Genomic DNA, 26,157 nt, shown 5'->3' with positions numbered 1-26,157 from the left:
ATATTAGGTTTGGGGAAAATCACTAAAAAAAAAAAGTGGGGAGGAGGAAGAAAAGAAAAAATGAGACATGACTAGTGAAGTACAAACTTAAGGCAAGTAAAAAGGAAAATGTAAGTATAACAAGGCATGTGGAGAAATATATATATTTCAGCATTTATATATAATAGATCAGGGATGTATCAGTATTGTTAGGGATATACGATGAGTGAAAGCCTCTGTTTTACCTTTTTATTATATATATAAAAATATGTAAGTTATATATGCAAGTATATATATTATTCAGCAAATTTTATAAAAATATGAAAATATATGGCCTATAAAACATATATATAAAACAAAGGCCTTTCTTCATAGTATATCCCCAATAATACTGACTTGTATTACCCCACAACTGTTTGTTTGTAAACACTGCTATAAGTAACAGTTAAATTTTGTCACTGTAAGTCACTCAATTGAACATGGTCATCTCTCACCACCCACTGTTCTCTGTCTGGAACGTCCCTCCCCTGGACCTTCGTGTGACTGGCTCCTTCCTGTCCGTCACCTGGCAGCTTTGGTCACACTCAGCTCTTTCCTGACTACCTAAATTCCACCCTTACTCCACCCCCGTCCTAACTACAAACTCCCCCACTGTTGTCGAACCTCACGCTCTCCACGTTCCTTATGTGAAGGACTTACTGTCCCTGATACAGGGTTCCTGTTTACTTGTTCTTCTGTTCCTGCCACTACAGCCTAACCCCTCAGCTGCTACATTCAGTGTCTTAACTGCCTGGTGCTAGTTGGTGTTCAGGAACAGGAATTTATTTAAGGTCAAAACATGGAAAATCCCCAGAAGGCGTCAAGTACCAAAGCACTACGTACCTATCGGAGATCTCCGATAATAGCCTACGACACTCAACATACCCCAAGTGAGAAATCCCCGTGCCCGCTCTAACTTTCCCACTTTATTGTCCTTCAGATTTTAAAAAGGTGTCCTCAACATTTCAGTAGGTCACTAGTGGCCACTGTGATCATTCTTACATTTCTATAGCACCCTTTGCAGTTGACAACGTGTTTTCAGATTTGTTACCACATTTTTGTTCATGACACATAACCTGAGAGGTAGGCATCAGTACCATGTTTTGGAACGAGCTCACTGACATTCCAACAAGTCAGACAAGTTTTTCCAAGATCTCACAGTGGGTCAGAACCAGGATGCTACCACGTCTGCTGACTTCAAGTACAGGACCTGCCGAGATCCAAGAGTTCAGGCTCTTCTGACCTCTTTCCACGGCTATCACCTTGCAATAGGTCATCACTACCCTGCACTCAGCTTCCTTCAAGTTCGGTCGCCATAAAGGTACTCAGTGCCTGCTATTTTCTACCCAAAATGGGCTGTCCTCAGTAAAACATCACTAAACCAAACTGGTGGTATTTTAATCCCACATATTTATTACTAGTCCCCATGCTTTTGCTTCTCCTGAAATGTTCGCTGCAGATCTACTTGACAATCCAAATATAATAATACTTTCAAGTCGCAGGCACTGTCTTTCCAAGGTCAAAGTGGTTAAACAAACAAAAACACCGGTTTTTTGTGTTTTTCTTTTTTTAGTACAACCTGTTTCTCTCTGAATCTAAGAGTTTTACACATTCATTTATAACAAAGAAGCAAACATCTGGTCACAGGCCGACCAAGAATTATTTTCTTCAGTTTTTAGAAAATGTAACTTCAGAACCCAAACCGATTCCCTGTGACTTCTAAGCCTTGGCTTTTGCACTACATACAGCAGTTTCATTAGGTGAGTCTGGAAAATTAACACAAGTGCACTCTGCAGTGGCATGACATGTAGCACAGAATGACTTTACTAAGTGAGGGTTAAAGTGAGGAACCAAAATTTTGCTGGGCAAATGTAAAAGTGAGAAAGTGAAGTCAAAACATCCCTCCATTTATGTTTCAACATCACGCAATGCTTACATTTGAACATAATAACAATAGAAGACAGTACCTCAAAAGCCCGGGATGATTCTGCATCTTTCTTTCCTTTGAATCTTAATGCTGGTGTTGCATCTACAAAATGCAGTCACAGATACATTAATGAGAACACATACCACTGGGAAGTTTAAATACACATAAGTCTATCTGGATTCATGAATATGTCAATAAATTAAAGTGGCACGAAAGAATTTCAGAGGGTTGAAGCATTTTCTGGAAGAAAACTTGGTCGTAGTTGGGATATTTATGAAGGAAGATGGCAAAAGAAAAACACTTAAGAAGAAATGGCTATCAGATTTGGATCTACACACTTCAGATTTTTTACACGACTTTTTTTTTTTTTAATGGAGGTACCGGGAATCGAACCCAGGACCTCGTGCATGCTAAACGTGTGCTCTCCCACTGAGCTATACCCTCCCCCCTCCAACCACACTAGCTTTTAAGCAGAGAAGAAAACCCATAGATGCTCCCTGACTTCCCACCTCTGTCACCTTTGTGTGCTCCGTCTCCATCAGTAGAAATCAACTTGCTCTGATCTGCCTTCTCCTTTAGAACACCGTTAATTGTCCCAGTGCCGTTCTCTTTTCCCCCAGTTTTTGGCTTTGCTGCCTCTCCCTATAAAAACAAAACACAATGTCACAAAAACCCAACATCAGAAAACATCATATTCCTACACTTGGTCATTCAATCAGTCAGTCAGGAAGACAACATATAGTTACTGTATCCATCAAATCATAGGCATTCTCCTGGGAGAAGCTGGCAATATACATAAAAGACAGATTCTGCTCTACACTCTAGGGGAGGTAGAGACACATGAAAATGAATCAACACAGACAAGTTATCATTCAACAGCTCTACACCTGAAGTGAACAGATACAGTAAGGGCACAAAGGAGAGAAGAGACTTGCTGCATGCCAATAGCTCCGGGAATGCTGGGAAGACCAGACTGTGTCTTAAAAGACAGACCCAGTGCAAAGAGCAGATGTGAAGGGGGTTCTAAAAAGGGCAGCCTGAGCCGAAGGTCGAGGTGTGAAACAGCATGATAAGTCACATGGAAAACTAGAACTCAGTTACTGGGGACGGAATGGAGAGACAAAATTTGCTAGATTAAATATAAGACATCACTTCATTAATTTAAATGTGAGGCTATCTAAAAAAATAAATAACTTCAAGTTAAAACTAGCTTCCATAGAGAACTGTATTCAATATCTCACAAAAAAACTATAATGGAAAAGAAAGAAAAATTGGTTATATATATATATATATATAACCAAATCACTTTACTGCACACCTGTAACTCATACAATACTGTACATCAACTACACTTGAATTAAAAAACAAACTTCTATAACCAAAAAGAAAAAAGGTTAGGGTCAAATTTTCTTTCTGTTGTTCATAAAATCAGCTCTATGTCCTTCAGAAGAGTCTGAGCACTTTCTTCCATGACCTGACTTTTCCTTCTCTTAATTTGAATTAGAGATAATTTCTGTCATAATGTGTGCTATAGAGTTCCTGCTCTCACTTAACCCCACTATTTCTGCTGTGTCTGTATAATCATCTCTCTCATTTTGACACTCATACATCTTGTCCTTATTAGATGAACGCTTCCCCTTTGTACCCCTGCCCATCTTCATATTCATCCAGCTGTTCTTTCCTGTTGCTCTCTTACTCTTTCTTTTCTTAATGGCATATTTGAGAACTGTTTATTGCCACCAACCTTTACAAGTCTCAGTCCTGCACGTGTACCTCTCTTGTTATCACACTGTTTTCTATTGTGATCTTGAGGACTTCCATTCCTCTGTAGGATCCTTTTCATCCCCATGAGAATCAGGGGGACGGTAAGTGAAAAAGCACAGGAAGGAAAAGTTAAAAACAAAACGGCTTACCTCTGAAACACCAAGGACTACTGAAGACGTGAGAGGTTCCGGTGCTGGGAAGGCAGGATGAGAAAAGCCTGAAACTTCACTGGATGGTTGGGAAAAGGTTCTAACTGCATCTTCATTTTCACTATTAGAATTATGGTCCTCAAAGACGGTGCTAGTTCCTGGTTTCAAAACACCATCTTTTGCCTCTGCTGTAGTGAAAACAAGGTACAGTAGATGAAATGATCTGTAATTTCTCATCAGTGACAACACAAAAAGACAGTCTTCAAATAACTTACTGTTTATCACGGGTTCTTCCCAGGCCCGAATTAGCTTGGCAAATCTTGGATGCCGGACTTTCTAGAGAAGAAAATTGCAGCTTTAAGAACAACAAATATGAAATTGAATAAAGTAACTGTAACATTCCCCATTCCTAGATGATCTAACACAAAGAGCGCTGGCTTTGGAGTCATTCAGATACGGATTCAAGTCCCGGGTCTGTCATTTACCAACCTACATCTTCTCATGGGGTGAGGATTATGACAGATGACCTCAGGGGTCCCAAAATGTTACTTTCTTTACCCCTCATTGATTATCATACAAACACTATGGTATCCATTAGATGACTTTCTTGACCAAAATGATCTAGAACAAAATCTTATACCTGATAGTTTAGAGTCGTATTGAAAAACCTCACATTAAGAAATTTAAAGTGGTGGTTGTATTTTGAAATGTGTTTGCATGATTTATATATGTGTGAATGATCTCTCATGGGGGAAATATGAGAGTTTACTTTTTAGCAGTATCTTATTTGGATGAGTTAGAACGGCAAACAGTATAAGCTACTTCTATTCCATTCGCCAAGAAGCTAAAGACAAATGGTTGTTCATAGTCAGTTCCTTCTAAGAAAGAGGAATAAGAACAAAAGTAATTCTGAGGGGCAATGACTCATGAGTGAAAGCCACACACATAGTAAACAGAAAGCTGTCACTAAATATGTTCACAGAGGCAGAGTGAGATGGACTGAAAGAGCAGACACCGAGGAAGTGTTTTCTGCAGAGAAATATTAGGTTTGGGGAAAATCACTAAAAAAAAAAAGTGGGGAGGAGGAAGAAAAGAAAAAATGAGACATGACTAGTGAAGTACAAACTTAAGGCAAGTAAAAAGGAAAATGTAAGTATAACAAGGCATGTGGAGAAATATATATATTTCAGCATTTATATATAATAGATCAGGGATGTATCAGTATTGTTAGGGATATACGATGAGTGAAAGCCTCTGTTTTACCTTTTTATTATATATATAAAAATATGTAAGTTATATATGCAAGTATATATATTATTCAGCAAATTTTATAAAAATATGAAAATATATGGCCTATAAAACATATATATAAAACAAAGGCCTTTCTTCATAGTATATCCCCAATAATACTGACTTGTATTACCCCACAACTGTTTGTTTGTAAACACTGCTATAAGTAACAGTTAAATTTTGTCACTGTAAGTCACTCAATTGAACATGGTCATCTCTCACCACCCACTGTTCTCTGTCTGGAACGTCCCTCCCCTGGACCTTCGTGTGACTGGCTCCTTCCTGTCCGTCACCTGGCAGCTTTGGTCACACTCAGCTCTTTCCTGACTACCTAAATTCCACCCTTACTCCACCCCCGTCCTAACTACAAACTCCCCCACTGTTGTCGAACCTCACGCTCTCCACGTTCCTTATGTGAAGGACTTACTGTCCCTGATACAGGGTTCCTGTTTACTTGTTCTTCTGTTCCTGCCACTACAGCCTAACCCCTCAGCTGCTACATTCAGTGTCTTAACTGCCTGGTGCTAGTTGGTGTTCAGGAACAGGAATTTATTTAAGGTCAAAACATGGAAAATCCCCAGAAGGCGTCAAGTACCAAAGCACTACGTACCTATCGGAGATCTCCGATAATAGCCTACCGACACTCAACATACCCCAAGTGAGAAATCCCCGTGCCCGCTCTAACTTTCCCACTTTATTGTCCTTCAGATTTTAAAAAGGTGTCCTCAACATTTCAGTAGGTCACTAGTGGCCACTGTGATCATTCTTACATTTCTATAGCACCCTTTGCAGTTGACAACGTGTTTTCAGATTTGTTACCACATTTTTGTTCATGACACATAACCTGAGAGGTAGGCATCAGTACCATGTTTTGGAACGAGCTCACTGACATTCCAACAAGTCAGACAAGTTTTTCCAAGATCTCACAGTGGGTCAGAACCAGGATGCTACCACGTCTGCTGACTTCAAGTACAGGACCTGCCGAGATCCAAGAGTTCAGGCTCTTCTGACCTCTTTCCACGGCTATCACCTTGCAATAGGTCATCACTACCCTGCACTCAGCTTCCTTCAAGTTCGGTCGCCATAAAGGTACTCAGTGCCTGCTATTTTCTACCCAAAATGGGCTGTCCTCAGTAAAACATCACTAAACCAAACTGGTGGTATTTTAATCCCACATATTTATTACTAGTCCCCATGCTTTTGCTTCTCCTGAAATGTTCGCTGCAGATCTACTTGACAATCCAAATATAATAATACTTTCAAGTCGCAGGCACTGTCTTTCCAAGGTCAAAGTGGTTAAACAAACAAAAACACCGGTTTTTTGTGTTTTTCTTTTTTTAGTACAACCTGTTTCTCTCTGAATCTAAGAGTTTTACACATTCATTTATAACAAAGAAGCAAACATCTGGTCACAGGCCGACCAAGAATTATTTTCTTCAGTTTTTAGAAAATGTAACTTCAGAACCCAAACCGATTCCCTGTGACTTCTAAGCCTTGGCTTTTGCACTACATACAGCAGTTTCATTAGGTGAGTCTGGAAAATTAACACAAGTGCACTCTGCAGTGGCATGACATGTAGCACAGAATGACTTTACTAAGTGAGGGTTAAAGTGAGGAACCAAAATTTTGCTGGGCAAATGTAAAAGTGAGAAAGTGAAGTCAAAACATCCCTCCATTTATGTTTCAACATCACGCAATGCTTACATTTGAACATAATAACAATAGAAGACAGTACCTCAAAAGCCCGGGATGATTCTGCATCTTTCTTTCCTTTGAATCTTAATGCTGGTGTTGCATCTACAAAATGCAGTCACAGATACATTAATGAGAACACATACCACTGGGAAGTTTAAATACACATAAGTCTATCTGGATTCATGAATATGTCAATAAATTAAAGTGGCACGAAAGAATTTCAGAGGGTTGAAGCATTTTCTGGAAGAAAACTTGGTCGTAGTTGGGATATTTATGAAGGAAGATGGCAAAAGAAAAACACTTAAGAAGAAATGGCTATCAGATTTGGATCTACACACTTCAGATTTTTTACACGACTTTTTTTTTTTTTAATGGAGGTACCGGGAATCGAACCCAGGACCTCGTGCATGCTAAACGTGTGCTCTCCCACTGAGCTATACCCTCCCCCCTCCAACCACACTAGCTTTTAAGCAGAGAAGAAAACCCATAGATGCTCCCTGACTTCCCACCTCTGTCACCTTTGTGTGCTCCGTCTCCATCAGTAGAAATCAACTTGCTCTGATCTGCCTTCTCCTTTAGAACACCGTTAATTGTCCCAGTGCCGTTCTCTTTTCCCCCAGTTTTTGGCTTTGCTGCCTCTCCCTATAAAAACAAAACACAATGTCACAAAAACCCAACATCAGAAAACATCATATTCCTACACTTGGTCATTCAATCAGTCAGTCAGGAAGACAACATATAGTTACTGTATCCATCAAATCATAGGCATTCTCCTGGGAGAAGCTGGCAATATACATAAAAGACAGATTCTGCTCTACACTCTAGGGGAGGTAGAGACACATGAAAATGAATCAACACAGACAAGTTATCATTCAACAGCTCTACACCTGAAGTGAACAGATACAGTAAGGGCACAAAGGAGAGAAGAGACTTGCTGCATGCCAATAGCTCCGGGAATGCTGGGAAGACCAGACTGTGTCTTAAAAGACAGACCCAGTGCAAAGAGCAGATGTGAAGGGGGTTCTAAAAAGGGCAGCCTGAGCCGAAGGTCGAGGTGTGAAACAGCATGATAAGTCACATGGAAAACTAGAACTCAGTTACTGGGGACGGAATGGAGAGACAAAATTTGCTAGATTAAATATAAGACATCACTTCATTAATTTAAATGTGAGGCTATCTAAAAAAATAAATAACTTCAAGTTAAAACTAGCTTCCATAGAGAACTGTATTCAATATCTCACAAAAAAACTATAATGGAAAAGAAAGAAAAATTGGTTATATATATATATATATATATAACCAAATCACTTTACTGCACACCTGTAACTCATACAATACTGTACATCAACTACACTTGAATTAAAAAACAAACTTCTATAACCAAAAAGAAAAAAGGTTAGGGTCAAATTTTCTTTCTGTTGTTCATAAAATCAGCTCTATGTCCTTCAGAAGAGTCTGAGCACTTTCTTCCATGACCTGACTTTTCCTTCTCTTAATTTGAATTAGAGATAATTTCTGTCATAATGTGTGCTATAGAGTTCCTGCTCTCACTTAACCCCACTATTTCTGCTGTGTCTGTATAATCATCTCTCTCATTTTGACACTCATACATCTTGTCCTTATTAGATGAACGCTTCCCCTTTGTACCCCTGCCCATCTTCATATTCATCCAGCTGTTCTTTCCTGTTGCTCTCTTACTCTTTCTTTTCTTAATGGCATATTTGAGAACTGTTTATTGCCACCAACCTTTACAAGTCTCAGTCCTGCACGTGTACCTCTCTTGTTATCACACTGTTTTCTATTGTGATCTTGAGGACTTCCATTCCTCTGTAGGATCCTTTTCATCCCCATGAGAATCAGGGGGACGGTAAGTGAAAAAGCACAGGAAGGAAAAGTTAAAAACAAAACGGCTTACCTCTGAAACACCAAGGACTACTGAAGACGTGAGAGGTTCCGGTGCTGGGAAGGCAGGATGAGAAAAGCCTGAAACTTCACTGGATGGTTGGGAAAAGGTTCTAACTGCATCTTCATTTTCACTATTAGAATTATGGTCCTCAAAGACGGTGCTAGTTCCTGGTTTCAAAACACCATCTTTTGCCTCTGCTGTAGTGAAAACAAGGTACAGTAGATGAAATGATCTGTAATTTCTCATCAGTGACAACACAAAAAGACAGTCTTCAAATAACTTACTGTTTATCACGGGTTCTTCCCAGGCCCGAATTAGCTTGGCAAATCTTGGATGCCGGACTTTCTAGAGAAGAAAATTGCAGCTTTAAGAACAACAAATATGAAATTGAATAAAGTAACTGTAACATTCCCCATTCCTAGATGATCTAACACAAAGAGCGCTGGCTTTGGAGTCATTCAGATACGGATTCAAGTCCCGGGTCTGTCATTTACCAACCTACATCTTCTCATGGGGTGAGGATTATGACAGATGACCTCAGGGGTCCCAAAATGTTACTTTCTTTACCCCTCATTGATTATCATACAAACACTATGGTATCCATTAGATGACTTTCTTGACCAAAATGATCTAGAACAAAATCTTATACCTGATAGTTTAGAGTCGTATTGAAAAACCTCACATTAAGAAATTTAAAGTGGTGGTTGTATTTTGAAATGTGTTTGCATGATTTATATATGTGTGAATGATCTCTCATGGGGGAAATATGAGAGTTTACTTTTTAGCAGTATCTTATTTGGATGAGTTAGAACGGCAAACAGTATAAGCTACTTCTATTCCATTCGCCAAGAAGCTAAAGACAAATGGTTGTTCATAGTCAGTTCCTTCTAAGAAAGAGGAATAAGAACAAAAGTAATTCTGAGGGGCAATGACTCATGAGTGAAAGCCACACACATAGTAAACAGAAAGCTGTCACTAAATATGTTCACAGAGGCAGAGTGAGATGGACTGAAAGAGCAGACACCGAGGAAGTGTTTTCTGCAGAGAAATATTAGGTTTGGGGAAAATCACTAAAAAAAAAAAGTGGGGAGGAGGAAGAAAAGAAAAAATGAGACATGACTAGTGAAGTACAAACTTAAGGCAAGTAAAAAGGAAAATGTAAGTATAACAAGGCATGTGGAGAAATATATATATTTCAGCATTTATATATAATAGATCAGGGATGTATCAGTATTGTTAGGGATATACGATGAGTGAAAGCCTCTGTTTTACCTTTTTATTATATATATAAAAATATGTAAGTTATATATGCAAGTATATATATTATTCAGCAAATTTTATAAAAATATGAAAATATATGGCCTATAAAACATATATATAAAACAAAGGCCTTTCTTCATAGTATATCCCCAATAATACTGACTTGTATTACCCCACAACTGTTTCTTTGTAAACACTGCTATAAGTAACAGTTAAATTTTGTCACTGTAAGTCACTCAATTGAACATGGTCATCTCTCACTACGTGAATGCTGCAAATTATTAGTAGAGGGAGAGAAAAATAGATTTTAGAAAGTTCCTAACACATCAGCTTTCCACCTAGACAAAGAACTGGTCATCAGGATTCTAAGGATAATAGATAGCTTGAAAAGATATATTTCATGGAACATGAGAGGGGGCTAAAAGAAGGTTAAAAAGTTTTCATCTCAAATTCTAAGCTCACAGTTGGTGGATACTGAAAAACAGACTGTAACCTTTTCCTATTTATCATATACTTCTTATCTATTTCCTCGGCATTTATGACATATTTCCTCTCATAACAACTGAACTTTTACAGCCTAAACAAAGGGAATAGAAATTTAAGGCATATTTTTAGAATTCAAATAGATTTCATTATGATAGAGTGTGCATGTTGTATCACCTGCAGCATGGTGCAGAATTCCATGTCTCCTCATGCACTCACATTCATAGAATACTAAAATGCTTCTTACATTTAAGACCTTATTCTAGGTGCTCCAGGAAATGCACAATTACGTTCCCTAATCTCTAGCGGTGTATACTGATGCAGGGGTTATAAAATGAGTATGTAAATAACTATACTACAAAGTATCTGAAACTTGAAATTTTAGAATGGGACACGGGGACTGGACATACTTTTTAAAACTGTAAGATGAAAGAATTCTGAAATAGGTTTCATCATATGGTTGTTATTAAGAGTCTACTTCTAAAGCTGGCTGTTATTTTAGGGAAAACATGTATTCTTCAGTTAGATGCAGAGTTTTGAACATATTCATAATGGGATAATTTAGAAAACACAGAGGAATCTCTTTATAATATGGACTTTGAGAAACAGAATTTTAATTTCTAAATTTCTAGAATTTCAACTATTATTTTAAGTCTTAATGCAGAACCAGAGATAGAAATATAGTAAAAAACAAAACAAAACAAAACAAAACAAAACAACCCTCTTTCCTCACAACTCTCTGATACCAAAATAATAAGTGTCCAAGGGGGAAAAAAAAGATACATGCTACGTAAGTTTTGGAACTGAAAGGCCCCAGGAAGAGGCCATGGCTATCATAGTAAGTAGCTGTGTGCACTGAAGAGGTCCCTGAGGCACGAGTATTATACAAATGCCGTCAGTGGGGTTTGAAAGTCAAAGAATCCTTATCTTTGGCCAAGCTTCACACCTCCTCTGTTGTGGGAAACCTTTCCACAGTACAACTTTCCTGTCACGATCTATTTTCTAGTCCATTTTGCTTCAGCCTCATCTTCAGTATTTACCAAAGTAAAAAAAAAAAAAAGAAAGAAAAAGAAAAGAAAAGAAAAAAACTGCCATATTTTAATAAAATGGTTTACTCAGATCAACTTTCTCATACAAACATAAAACAATGATAGGCAGAACACTGCTAAATTTTAAGAGTAAATACTACACAAAACTAAATTCAGAGCAGAAAAGTTAATTTCACAAGAAAACACTTTACCTTGGCAGCAAGATCTAAGTTACCATCTGATGGAGGCCGTGAATCATCAATATCATGTTTGGGTGAAATACTTTGAAGAAAAATACACATCATAAATTAGTGAGTTCATTTCTTTAAACAAACAAGTCACACAAGTCTATGCTGAGGGATGAGAAAGCAGAGTTGGGAGCCAGGCTGCCTGATGGTTAAGTCACAGGTTAACTACTTGTTAACCATGGAATCATGGGTCAACTAGTCAACCTCCTTAAGCTACAGCTGCCTAATTAAATAGAAGTAAGCTATAACAGCACAGCTACTCTACAAAGCTGTTGTGGTGACTGTACGAGGTAACAAATGTCAAGTACATAACACAGTGTCTAACCCAGAGTAGGACACTCAACAAGCCTTGTTTTTTTTCTCTGTGTTCCCGCAGTCAGCATGTAATTTTTAAAAATCCATAAAATCCTACCAGCTTACAGAGACGTCTTCAAGCCTCGGTGCAATCTTAATCACTGAAATCTCTATTAAAGAAGAAAGTAAAATAGAGTTTATACGGGCAATAGAAAAATACAGAATATTAAAAGTATGAGATCACTGTTTTGTTAAAAAGCATTCCACTGGGACCACACCTGGAGACTACACACTTGAGTGAATACGGAGTATACTCCTGGTAAGTAATTAATGCATAAAAACCACTTCCCCTCCTTTATATTTATCAAAAAAAAACAGGGTGTTTATCCAAATTTGATATTTTAAAGTGAACTGCTGTTTACAAGGACCAAAATCCCAACCAAACTTTATGAGACTCACAAAAGAATGATAATCATTAGTAGAATCAGTATCATAAACTGACAATGTCAAGCTTACATAGCATGGTATTTCTGGATGATACCCATGGGACAAACCCACCCTGCCATTCGGCTTTGTCAACCTCATGTTTTCTGGGCACGGTCATCCCTATTCGCTCACATACGTTCTAGGGCTGCTTTCACACTGCAATGGCAGACATGAGTGGATGTGACAGACATCACATGGTCTAAAATATTGACTCTCTGGCCCTTTACAGAAAAAGCTTGTGCATCCCTGCTTTATGTCATAACAGGAAACCCTAAGACTCAAATCGAATCTTCTTACTCGTCTGCTCAACATTCTTCAGTGGATCCATGCGGCTGCCATTGCTGGTTCCCAACTCGACAACCTTTTCCTCTTCGTTGTCCTTGCTGGACAATTGCAACTTTTCTTGGATGTTTTCTGCCCCAGTATGCGAAGAAGGTAAGCTCTCCTTAGCTGCGAAAAGAGAAATGATTGTCTTACGGTCATCACAGTAACTGCATTTCCTTTCCCAGTGGCTGCTTTAGGAATGAGCATGTGATGTAGCCCAGCCAATAAGATGCTAGGGGAAGTCTACCGGGAGCGTCTCTGTTTCCTTCCTAGTTAACAGGAAACATGCAGAGAGAAGCAGCCCTCCTCGCCTGCGGATACTATCAGGTGAGAAGATGACGCTTGGAGCTGCTGCCAATCAGCAGACCAGGAAAGGCGACATCAAACACCAGCAGCCTCACAGCTGAAGGAGGGACAGCGTCTGGGATCCTGATGACATCACCGAACTTTCTAAACAATCCTGACTCCTGTTGCTCTTGCCAGTTACTTAGGGCTCCTAAAAGCATTCTGACAAATTTCCCAAGGTCTACAGCAGACCTACTTTCTATAGTACCAGAAAGGCTTTCAGAAGCGTGTCTGAGCTAGGTAGTCACCTCATTCCCAACCATTCCTACAGCATCCTTTCTGCACCAACAAAATGAAACTCATAGATCCTGCAAAGTTCACTGGCACATCTTAGCCTCTGCACCGCTGTCCTTTCTGCCAAATGTAATCTTCAAAGATGCCCCACCCACCAAACACTGAACTTCTGCCTCCTTCCCTGGCAAACTTCTACTCGCTCTGCATGGCTTACCTGACATCCTACCCACTTTTAAAAAACTTCTTTCCTCACCATGGACTTAAAAGTATTTGGTACATATTAAATACCAATAAAAAATACATAAAGACAGTTACAAAGTCCTAGTGGGCTCTGGGACACAGTAAGCACAGAATAAAGTAAAGCCAATCATAAAAATGAGGATGACAGTAGCAAGCTCCCGGAGGCCAGGAACTGTGCTTGTGACCTGTTTGCATTCTGTAACGTCAGAGTGGTGCTTAGTACCTAAAAGACACTTGATAGTCATCTGTTAAGTGGATGAATTAACAGATAAGAATGTTTTCTTTGAAAATCCTGTTTAAAAAATATACAGACATTAACCAGGGACAACTCTGTTGTGTTATGAGCACCTTGAAGACTAAAACTCTGTCTTTTCCATCTTTGTATTTCCTACAACAGAAGTTCTTTGCTTGATCAAGGTGTACTAAGTTAAAGGTGCCCTCATACATTTCAGACTGAACAGCATGCTAGGAGTCACATCTAGGCAACACAGTCATCATCTTTTTTTTTTTTTTATGTGAAGCACTTCTGTGCTTTTTTCTACAATTTGTTGAGTCCTGTCCTGAGTTGTGCTGAGTATTTATTATGACAATCCTTTAACTAATGGCAATAGAAAATCTTGTTCTAACAAAATAGTTTCATGACAAGTATCCCCAAAAAAGAAGAAATCATCTGGCTCTCATGCAGACAACATATCTCATTCTGTTTGCACTTCTGAGGAATGAAACTGGTGAGAGCGAGCCCTTGTTGGTGTAATGATGTGAAAAGTAACCAGTGCTTCTCAGCAAGGCACTGCTTGCCTGGCTTCTGCCCTATCACTAGGTACCTTTAAAAAACAGTGTGCAGTATGCTGCACACTGGCCCAGCTGTGCAGCTCTAATTGTTGGCCATTTGTTTACAGCACCAGGAAGGTATCGCTGAGCTCCCAGTTTTAAAGACAATCACTTTTTAGTGAGACTAATCACTATGCAATAAGTAGCATTCATTTACCCAATGTAATCCATTTGCTGTAAAAATTAAAGAGCCAGTTCTGTAACAAGGCCAACTTGTTATAATGTTACAGGAAATGTACAACAAAGTTAAAAACCTGTTTTTCTTATTTACACAAAGATATAATATGGGATTTCAGGGGCCATGATTAAATAAATGAATTTCTTTTCAGACAATATTGTCTCAGATTTTAAATTACCTACAATTAACTTCTTAAACAATTCTGAATACTAGACCATTAAGAAAAAATTAATTAAAAAAATAAAAACACACACAAAATTTACACACTGGCTTTTTTCACTGCTCTTTCATTATCAAAATTTCCTCAATCTTACTTTCTTTATCTATGGTAGGGCCAACAAGAGTAACTTATTACCAGAACTCTGTCCTAGGTCGCTATTTTGAGGGGGAATAGCTGGTATCTTTCCGTCTCTGTAGTCGACAATCAGTTGGGAGAGGCTATGTATAAAAAAATGTGATAAATATTACTACTTGAATACTAACATGAAAAACAATTACCAAATGTATTAAATTCTTAGGTTATTTCAGACAATATCACAGGTAATATCAAAACTTCAATTGCCCCATGTACTTCAAATTTGTGCAACCTACACTTTTAAAATTAGGATGTAGAATTAAAAAAGAAAAAAAAGTAAGGTGAGGTAGTCATGAACTGAGGGCACTACAGCTCAGTAAGTTAACTAGAGCGAGCCTGACATATACAAAGTATCTCGAACTCATAAGTCCCAGCTCTATAACCAACAGCTATTTGTTCCTGGACAAGGTGCTTCTCTTCAGCTCAAAGTCTTCCTTTATAAAACCGGGATCTTACTGTCAGGCAGTTAGTTATTAATACTCTTAAGAGTATTATGAAGATTTAATGAGATAATGTATCCCCCAGATGCTCAGAGAAATAGTGGAAGAATGGAATAATTTGTTCTTGAACTTTAATGCTGGAACTATCTGAGAATCCCAAATAAAACCCAATGTGTGTTTTCTTTCACAGGTGTAACATTTAAATGTGGTAGTTTTCAGAAAATTTTACAAATTACGGTGATTAGCTGTTCTTCATGGTTTATACTTCAGGGCACCTCAGCTACTATATAACTTGCAGTTAAACTTATTTATAAATACATGACCTCATACAAGCATATGTATGAGAACTAAACAAGCCGTCACGCAGAAGTTTACGTGTCCATCGCCACGAAGGCTGCGGAAACTGGATCAGCACAGGCATCCCGGGAGCAGAGGTCAATCACGACCCGACTGCAGGGCCAGTTTCTTTTTCCTTTTCTTCTTCTAAAATTTTATTAAAGGTCTTTAGAGAGCAACATCCAGACCCCAGCCCCAGCTGCCGAGGAGATCCTGTTAAAACCAGTTTTAGTACCAACGCTGCAGCAACAGAATCAAGGGAAACAAGAGAACAATTAGCATGCCCTCGCCCTGCCCCAGTGCCTTGTGGGAGAGGACTGTCACTGTGATCTTAGGGAATCCCTTAGGTTCCTGGAAAATTCAAGAGGAAGATTATAGAAGAAAGTCCCCAAAGGAAAATACAGGATTTCCTGCTCTACTAAACACTTCAAGACCCAAATAACTAGTTAGAAAAATCAGATATGTGGCATTATTTGTACCCCATGCATAGGGGTTACACTGGGATGAAATGGAGACCAGTAGGATCCTAAGGATAACGGTCTTACAAACCCTGAGATAAAGAACCCTGTGCCCACTGCTCCATCTCACTAGTCTGGCCTTTTGCTGGTTTCCAGCTGGTGATGGGGAGGGTCTCACTGCCATCCCCAAAGTGCCTGCTCCCAACTAGGAACTCTCACCTGTCACATAAAAAGTCACAGTTAGGTCATTTCCAACCTCAGTTTAGAGATAACTGGCACTTTAATGTAAACACTTACTGTTTAAAACCATTACAACAAGCATGATGTTCAGCAGACCGTCCGTGTACATCCAGCACATAGGCATTAACACCTTTCTGAAGAAGCAGCTTGACTGTGTCTGGTGAGTCATGACGTACGGCAAGCATCAGTGCTGATCTAAAATAAGAGAGACAACTTCACTCTTAGGAACTTAGTTATTTAGCTTAAACAGTTAATTTGATCTATTTTACCAAGTTAATATCCTGCCCACCCCCGGAGAACTGACCATGTACATGCTCGAGTGCTCATCTCTGCAAATGACCTCCAAGGCCAAAATGGAGGGACAAAAAAGAAGCCTCCTGTCTTACTTGGGTAGCACATAGTAGAAGTTGCTAATTTAAAGTCCTCTGAAGGACAAGAAAGGACACTGAGGTCACTGATCTGAACTAGGAAAAGGTTTAAATAAAGGATTCCCTATTTCTTCCCTAGTCTGAAATATAATACTTTAAAATCAGCTAGAGGTCAGGTAAGGAGAAGCTGTTTGCAGGCTGAAAACAGTAATATCAATAAAAATGGCAATAAAAATAGTCACAGCTGCAGTGAATCACGCTGAGGAGCACGTGCCCGGCACTAACCTGAAGAGTCTACGTGTGGTCTTTCTTAGGCACAACCACCCTTGAAGGATGTACTACGACCCTCCTTTACATGTCAGGAAACATACTGGGTGGTACTAAGTCATGTTCCCCAGGTAACACACCTGACCAGCAGGAGGGCTGGGATTTCAACCTCGTCTGACTCTAAAGCCCAGCTCTTTCCTCTTTATCATCCACCAAAGACTTGTCTTCTATGACTAAAGCTATTTTTCTTCCTTCTATCATTATCAATTAAAAATAAAAACATCAAAATGTACTAGAAATGAAAAAGGAGAAGAACTGATGAGCCCACAGTATCTGGTGATAGTTACTCTCTTAGTGATACTCACTTAGTGATAACCTAATAACATCAGTATCCTTCAAAGAAAGTAACTTAAAGCAGAGTCATCCAAAAGACAAAACAAACTCCTCTTGGTTTAATATGCGTCTTTTAAGAAAAAAATATATACCAAGAAGAGGTTAAAACAAATTATAAAGAATGAAGAAATTCAACACTGTCTCATAAGGTAAATTAAAATTAGAGTCCATACTAATAAAACTAAAATGAAATCCCTGAACTATTGTAAGATTGTATGACCAAAACAATCAGGTTGCAAATGACATCAGTCACTATCATAAAGGAAGATGAATCCTGCTGCATACTGCTCTTTGTGACACCAGGCAGAATAATTGCTTTTCTACCTAACTGATGACATGTTGATTCTAAGTTAATCCTCTTCTTATTAGGTTAATCTTCCTGATTGGCTGTTACTACTCTAGAACAACATTAAGATTAAAAAAAAAAAGAGAGAGAGAACAAACTATTGTACCTTTGCAGCTTGTCGACTGCACGTACATTTGCCCCGTTCTCTATCAAAAATTTGACCATTTCTTCTTTGTTCTTCCTGACGGCAAGTAAGAATGGTGTCAAGTTATACTGTAAAATAGTAAAAACAGTTGACAATGTACAAAATTACATACAAACTTCAAAACTGAATTTAAAAACTTCAGTCTCTGAACTTAAACATACACTACAAAGTAAATAAAAACTAGCCCCTTCCTCCTCGCCCCTCTGTGCTCCTTCTCTTTAAAAGGTTCCTCCTTGACCTCTTCCAAAGTTTCCCTGTGAAGTCATTCTCTGAAACTCACTTCAGACATTTGCTGGTTCCAAGAATCTTCACTTCGATTGCAGCGTGTGTCAGGCATTCTCTAGTTACCTTACTGCTCAACTACTACTCCTGACACTCTAAACACTGCTCCAGAGAGAACCATTTAGCTACTGAATCAACTACACTTCTAAGGAACCACGCTGAGGAGAAAGATGCCATACTGTCTGCAACATGCATAACCTATCCAATTACAACTACGACTAATCTCACAAAGCTTGCAGACTTTCCAGTGGGAACATGATTATTTGCATGTAAAGAAAAAGTTTCTCTTAAACCAACTTATAAATTCTAATTTGAAAAATTCCATCCCACTCTTAAGGGATTATTATAAAATACGAAGTAGACTATAAATTAATATAGACTGTCTTTAAAATCTTGAAATATTTATCAAAATATACAACAGGAATTGGAAATTCAAATGCTTACAGAGGCAACATAGGCGGCCCGAGTAAGTGAAGGTCACAAGTGAGGACAGCAAACCGGAGGACACACGCCCCGCCGAGAAGGGGCCATCTCTGCAGGGCAGACCACATAGGCCTGGGCTCAAGGGGGACCAGATTTGATTCTTTAGGAGAAGTTCTGAAGTGTAGACTTCTGCACAAGTCTCCTAAATTTTAAATGTTGACTCAATGTGTGGAGACAAACTGAACATATCCAGGCATGTTTGGTCTATAGCCCACTTGTGTTTTTATGTTTGCTGTGTTTCCAAACAGTTGGGTATAAATCAAGTATTTGTATGTAAAACCTTGCCCTTCTTTAGAATCATATGTCTTACGCACAAAAACACTGGGCCCCAACATGTAATAATAATTGTGATTAAGACTCATAATACCCACTTCAAGAATTTTTCCAATGCCTACTAAAACTACAATCTATCTGTATCGAATTCTCCCTGATTGTTAATCAAATGGATAATTAGGTCATGAGATGGCCGAAACTAAATTATTAGAACATTTCCAATAAAAAGAATGAAATAATGCCATTTGCAGCAACATGGAAGGACCTAGAGATTATCATACTGAGTGAGGTAAGTCTGAAAGTGAAAGAGAAATCCCATAGGATATCACTTAATATGTGGATTCTAAAATACGATACAAATGAACTTATTTACAAAACAGAAATAGACTCACAGACATAGAAAACAAACTGATGGTTACCAAAGGGGGAAGGGGGTGGGAGAGGAATAAATTAGCAGTTTTGGACTAGCAGATACAAATTACTACATATAAAATAGATGAGCAACAAGGTCCTACTGTATATACTACAGGGAACTATACTCAATATCCTGTAATAAACCATAATGGAAAAGAATGTGTGTGTGTGTGTGTGTGTGTGTGTGTGTGTGTGTGTGTGTGTGTGTGTGTGTGTGTCTATATAAGAATGTACATATAACTGAATAAGAATATATATAACTGAGTAAGAATATATATACACACACATATATATGTATATATACATATAACTGAATCACTTTGCTGTACACCAGAAACTATCTCAACACTGTAAATCATTAGATTTTAATTTAAAAAAAACTGTCATCTTGATTATGCTAGGGCTCAGTGAATCTAACAGATAGATTGCAAGAGTCCATCACACAGCTTTAACCAAAAGAAGGCTCATGATTTCCTATTACTGCAATCAGAAAAACCCTGTTGACCTAATGACCTGGATGGGAATAAAAGATGCAAAATCTTTAAAGGGTCCGACTCTACTTATTGAATCACTCGCCACAAGCAAGTTTCTAAGACTGTCTGAGTGCCACTGAATGATCAGTGGTTAGAAGGGAAAAGGAGCCATTCTTCAAGGCAATAGATGCTGCCAGTAATATTGCCAGGAAGAGACGGATAAAAGTCAGGCTAACACGGCTGGAAAGGAGAGCGCTGAAAGAAGCAGCATCTATCAAACCCCTGCTCTTCCAGAGATGTCTTACTTTTGAGATCTGTGAATTTACATGTATTACACGAATCCATTCAACAGTCCTTAACCAAGGGTTGTATCAGAATCTCAGGGAAGTATTTCTAAATACCTGTGTCTAGACCTGAGTACATTTATACAATCAAAATCTTCAGGGGAGAGCCAGGATGAAAAAGCAGGCGGACCAGTTTCACCATCACTTGCTCCCCACCTACAGCCACAGCCCCGCAGGGGAGCTACACCAGGTTGAGCATGGAAGACCCCAAGGTGAAGGTGTACGTGGAGGGCCATGTGGCCACCAGCACAAATGAATGCCCCTGCTGCCTGTCAAACATGACCTGACCTCACTTGCCCAGGTTCTAGAACCTGGGACCCTGGGTGCTCAGGGCCTGTGGCTTGCTGCCTCCCCTGCCCAGCTGCAGTCACCCAGCTCCCCCTGCTGGGTACTGGGTTCCTTCCTCCTCCCACCCATCCCCAGGCAGGCAGCCCGCCCTTGCCATCACTTCACTCCCCGCAAGCCTTCATCTTCCGTAGGCTCTGAGCCTACCACCCACTCCCAGGTAGTTCCTAATGGGAAGTTGTTCCTTCTGGGGTACAAGTGTGGCTGGGAGACAGAGCTCTGCCCTTTCTGTGGGCACTACCTGTAGCCTCTGGCCTTGGCTTTGGAGTTGTTTCCATGATAACAGGGCCTGATGTATTGTATTCAGTATACATATTACTATAAATAAAACACCTGTAGCTAGAAAAGACCCTGTATTTCAAATATCTTGTAAATAAAGTCAGTCAAGCTATACCTTGTTTATCGCCTCAATATCTGCATCATAGCGGAGCAGCTCTGCTGCAATTGATGTATTTCCAGCCAAGACGGCGTAATGCAGAGCAGTGTTTTGATGGTCGTCCGCAAGATTTGGGTCAGCACCCCGTTTCAGCAGGATAGTGACACACGCTTCTTTCTGGCATTGTACAGCCTGTTGGTATCACACCAAGAAACAGACTGTCTAAGTGCCAGGCATTCCAAGTTAACATTCCTCAAGTTCCAGCAGTTTGTTATATTTAAAACAGATAAATTCATTTTTATTTTAAGTAATTAAATCCAATCCATCTCACGTGCTGCTACACACCTTGATGAGAGCTGTCTTGCCTTCCTTGTCACGAGCATTCAGATCACACCACCACTGTGTAAGGAGATCCACCACTGGTGACTGGCCGCTGGTGCAGGCTAAGTGTAGGGCAGTCCTGCGAACATGAGAGGACTTTTTAGGAAATTAGAGCGAACTAGTTCGAAGGTACAGTTACTCATGTAATTGTAAACATTCAACAGCATGCTATTCCGACCCCTTTAAAACTAACATTTAGTCGTATCTTACTTCTTTCTATGGGGAAAGAATAATATTTATTAGCTCTTATTACTCACCGCATTAATGGGAGAACTACCTGTTTGAATAGAAAGGGCATGCCGTTGAGATTCAGCTCAACTTGGGTCTGGCTTCTACTTAAACACTGTCCTTATTAGCTCTCACTTAGCCTGTCTGTGCCTCAATTTACTCATCAACAAAATGGGTGTGAAGTAGTAGTTATCTTACAGGACCCCACTGTGATGCTTAAATGAAAAGCTATGCAAAATGTCTGGCAGTTCCTTGCACAAAATAATAGCTCAATAATCGTTGGTAATATTATAATTGTTACCATTACTATTTTACAAAGACAACATTTCAATGAAGTAAAATGATAGTGTATCTACTTTGCTGCTGCAAGGATGAGAGAGAACGCTGTACTTCAGTGATTCTAACATGCTCATAGTCTCACACTTCAACATCTCTCACGTGGGAAGGCAATTTAAAATTCACGTCTTAACAACCATAGTTGGCAGCTCCTCCCAGGCCCGCCCCGCCACTGTTACCTGTTCTTCCTGTCTCTGCTGTCTACGACATTTCTCTTATATGTCAGCAACTCCTCCACTGTACACCTGTCACCTGAATATGCGGCTTTGTGGAACTCCTTTAGCTCACATTTATGGACATGATACCCAGGCACAGGCTTCTCACGATTCCTGCGCTCTCTCTGATGGATGCTGAAGTCCACCCAGCTCACGAAATTAGCGAGTCTCTTCTTCATCTGGCTTATCGCCTTCCGACACCGCTCACTTCCCTCCTGGTCGCTTGCCACCTCCCAATCTCAGTGCGGGTGCTGCAGAAGAGCCACAGAGGTCTCGCTGCCACACCTTGGCTGCAAAGCTCAACGGCTCGGAATGTTTGGTCCGGAACAGTCGTAGCCTAGCAACAGCACTGACCCTCAACTGACCCTCAACTGTCCCTCCAGAGCCAGTGTCCCTGTGAGTGCGCACAGAGGCCAGGAGGCCAGTGTGCCCAATATGCAACTGTGGTTAGAGTGGGGTGGAACCACAGGATGCTGAAGGCCTAGTCCCCCATAGAGCTCCCCACCAACAATATCTAAATCTCATCCCTCAGTTCATTCCTTTCCCCATCCCTCTGGGCCCAAGCCAGTCTCCAGGGAATTTAGCACATGCAAACAGCAAAAAGCTGTTTTCATGGTTTCAGAGCTTGTGGCAATACGTCTCATTAAGTACAAACTGGAGAAACCAACACACGCTCTGCAGATGAGATGGAAACGTGTTTCCGCACGTCTGCTGACACTGCTCTGTGGCTCAGCCTGATGTTTACACGCTTTCCTCACTTTATTTTATCTTTTGCTTTTATTTCCACCAATTAAAACTTGAATCAATTTGAGATTTATGTGGGAGCATGGTATAACACTTCAGAACTTTTTAACCGCGTGACTATGAAAATACCACGTTAGTTACTCAGCGAGGCCAGGCTGCTGGGTGACCACTTGCAGGAGGGGCGGAAGGCAGGGCATACCTCTTCTTCCTGGCCACCTCCTTCCTTCCTCCCTCAGCTGGCTAATGACGGCTTCCAGCCCTGGCAGGATCAAAACTGCAGGGGGCGGCAGAGTTCCTAAGTGGCTGACACTCCTGGTCCTGCATACTCCTCAGCCTGCTCCCTCCTGTAGCTTCACAGTCCTGGGCCTGCACACTCCTGTGTCTGCACACTCCGGGGCCTGCACACTCCTGATCCTGCACAAACCTGGGCCAGCACACTCCTGGGCTTGCTCTCTCCTTAGCCTGGGCCAGCTCCCTCCTTAGCCTGCAAACTCCTGGGCCTGCACACTTCTTGGCCAGCTCCCTCCTGTGCCTGCACACCCCAGGGCCTGCACATTCCTGGGCCTGCTTCCTCCTGTGCCTTCACACTACTCGGCCTGCACACACATGGGCCTGCTCGATCCTGTGCCTGCACACTCCTGGGCTTGTACACCCATGGGCCTGCAGACTCCTGTGCCAGCACACTCCTGGGCCTGCACACTATTGGGCCTGCCCTCTCCTGTGCCTGCACACTCCTGGGCTTGTACACCCATGGGCCTGCAGACTCCTGTGCCAGCACACTCCTGGGCCTGCACACTATTGGGCCTGCCCTCTCCTGGGCCTACCCTCTCCTGGTCCTAAACCCTCCTGTGTATGCACACTAATGGGCCTGTACACTTCGGGGCCTGCACACTCCTGTGTCAGCACACTATTGGGCATGCACACTCCTGGGCCTGCACACTCATTGGCCTGCTCCCTCCTGTGCCTGCACACTCCAGGGCCTGCACATTCCTGGGACTGCTCCCTCCTGTGCCTCCACACTCCTGGGCCTGCACACTCTTGGGCCTGCACACTCCTGGGCCTGCTCGATCCTGTGCCTGCACACTCCTGGGCTTGTACACCCATGGGCCTGCAGACCCCTGTGCCAGCACACTCCTGGGCCTGCCCTCTCATGGGCCTGCACACTCCTGGGCCTGCCCTCTCCGGGTCCTGCCCTCTCATGGGCCTGCAGACTCATGGGCCTGCACACACATGGGCCTATTCTCTCCTGGGCCTAAACCCTCCTGTGTATGCACGCTAAAGGGCCTGCACACTCCTGGGCCTAAACACTATTGGGCCTGCCCTCTCCTGGGCCTGCACACTCTTGGGCCTGCCCTATCCTGGGCCTGCACACACATGGGCCTACTCTCTCCTGAGCCTAAACTCTCCTGTGTATGCACACTAATGGGCCTGCACACTCCTTGGGCTGCTCCCTCCCGTGCCTGCACACTCCATGGTCTGCACATTCCTGGGCCTGCTCCCTCCTGTACCTCCACACTCCTGGGCCTGCACAATCCTGGGCCTGACCTCTCCGGGCCTGCACAATCCGGGGCCAGCCCTTTGCTGGGCCTGCACACTGACAGGCCTGCACACTCCTGTGCGTGCACCCTCCTCGGCCTGGACACACTTGGGCCTGCACACTCCTGGGAGTGCACACTCCTGGGCCTGCTCCCTACTGTGCCTCCACAATCCTGGGCCTACTCCCTCCTGTGCCTGCACAACCCAGGGCCTCCACACTCCTGCTTCTGCTCCCTCCTGTGCCTGCACACTCCTGGGACTGCACACTACTGTGTCTGAACACTCCCGGGCCTGCACACTCCTGATCCTGCGCACCCCTGGACTGTATGGACTGTACAGTCCTGATCCTGCCCTCTCCTGGACCTGCACAGTCCTTGGCCTGCCCTCTCCTGGGCCTGCACACTCCGGGGCCAGCCCTTTCCTGGGCCTGTCCTCTCCTGGGCCTACACACTCCTGTGTCTGCAGACACCTGGGCATGCAGACCCCTGGGCCTGAACAGTCCTGGGCCTGGTCCCTGCTGTGCCTGCACACACTTAGGCCTCCAAACACCTGGGTCTGCTCATCCTGGCCCGTCACACTCCTCGGACTGAACACTCCTGGGCCTGCACACACAATGGCCTACACACTCCTGTGCCTGCTCCCTCCTGTGCATGCATACTCCTGGTCCTGCACACCGCTGGGCCAGCACAACACTTGTCCTGTCCCCTCCTGCGCCTGCCCACTCAACGGATTGAACACTTCTGTGTCTGCATATTTCTGGGCCTGCACACTCCTGGGTCTACCTTCTCCTTGGCCTGCCCTCTCCTGGGCCTGCACACTCCTTGCCCTGCTCCCTCCTGTGCCTCAACGCTTCTGGGCCTGCACATTCATGGGCCTGCTCCCTCCTTTGCCTCCACACTCCTGGGCCTGCACACTCCTGGGCATGCACACTCCTGGGCATGCACACTCCTGGGGCTGCTCCATCCGGTGCCTACACAATCCTGGGCCTGTATACTCCTGGGCCTGCACACTCTTTCGCCTGACCTCGCCTGGCCCTACGCACTCTTGGGCGTGCAATCTACTGGTCGTGCCCTCTCCTTGGCCTGCACACTCCTAGGCCTGCACACTCCTCTGTCTGCACATTCCTGGGCCTGCACACTCCTGGACTTGACCTCTCCTGTGTCTCTGCACACTCCTGGGCCTGCATAACCCTGGGCCTGTTCCCTAGTATGCCTGCACAATCCAGGGCCTCCACACTCCTGCTTCTGCTCCCTCCTGTGCCTGCACAGTCCTGGAACTGCACACTCCTGGGCCTGCACACTCCTGATCGTGCGCACACTTGGGCCAGCACATTTCTGGGCCTGCTCCCTCCTATGCCTGCACACAGATTGGCTTGCACACTCCTGGGCCTTCTAGATCCTGTGACTGCACACTCCTGGGCTTGTACATTATTGGGCCTGCCCTCTCGTGGGCCTGCACACACACGGGCCTACACACTCCTGGTCCTAAACCCTCCTGTGTATGCACACTAATGGGCCTGTACACTTCTGGGCCTGCACACTCCTGTGTCAGTACACCATTGGGCATGCACACTCCTGGGCCTGCACACTCCTGTGTCAGTACACCATTGGGCATGCACACTCCAGGGCCTGCACACTCCTGGGCATGCACACTCCTGGGCATGCACACTCCTGGGCATG

At 42.3% G+C, this 26,157-nt stretch overlaps 1 protein-coding gene across 9 annotated transcripts in view; it reads right to left on the bottom strand.

The window, feature by feature from the left end:
* LOC140688381 (ankyrin repeat domain-containing protein 26-like) overlaps positions 1–26,157 on the bottom strand; it is a 129,447-nt gene that overhangs the window by 41,117 nt on the left and 62,173 nt on the right. For 5 of the 9 annotated variants that reach the window (XM_072947046.1, XM_072947047.1, XM_072947051.1 and 2 more), the window contains 16 exons: positions 21,384–21,498; positions 21,057–21,230; positions 18,010–18,116; positions 16,587–16,724; positions 15,056–15,138; positions 12,846–12,998; positions 12,181–12,232; positions 11,733–11,802; positions 9,034–9,094; positions 8,759–8,946; positions 7,353–7,485; positions 6,884–6,945; positions 4,134–4,194; positions 3,859–4,046; positions 2,455–2,587; positions 1,986–2,047 (listed from right to left, as the gene is read on the bottom strand). In XM_072947046.1, the coding sequence (XP_072803147.1) occupies positions 1,986–2,047; positions 2,455–2,587; positions 3,859–4,046; positions 4,134–4,194; positions 6,884–6,945; positions 7,353–7,485; positions 8,759–8,946; positions 9,034–9,094; positions 11,733–11,802; positions 12,181–12,232; positions 12,846–12,998; positions 15,056–15,138; positions 16,587–16,724; positions 18,010–18,116; positions 21,057–21,230; positions 21,384–21,498 (1,780 nt within the window). Of the gene's footprint in view, positions 1–1,985; positions 2,048–2,454; positions 2,588–3,858; positions 4,047–4,133; positions 4,195–6,883; positions 6,946–7,352; positions 7,486–8,758; positions 8,947–9,033; positions 9,095–11,732; positions 11,803–12,180; positions 12,233–12,845; positions 12,999–15,055; positions 15,139–16,586; positions 16,725–18,009; positions 18,117–21,056; positions 21,231–21,383; positions 21,499–22,162; positions 22,437–26,157 lie in introns of those variants that run through there. The other 4 variants (XM_072947052.1, XM_072947048.1, XM_072947050.1 and 1 more) reach the window with 4 other exon arrangements.

This window comes from Vicugna pacos, chromosome 22, assembly GCF_048564905.1.
Source record: "Vicugna pacos chromosome 22, VicPac4, whole genome shotgun sequence".
NCBI lineage: Eukaryota > Metazoa > Chordata > Mammalia > Artiodactyla > Camelidae > Vicugna > Vicugna pacos.
Note: the sequence above shows the minus strand (reverse complement) of the source record. Positions and strands in the feature narration are given on the sequence as shown.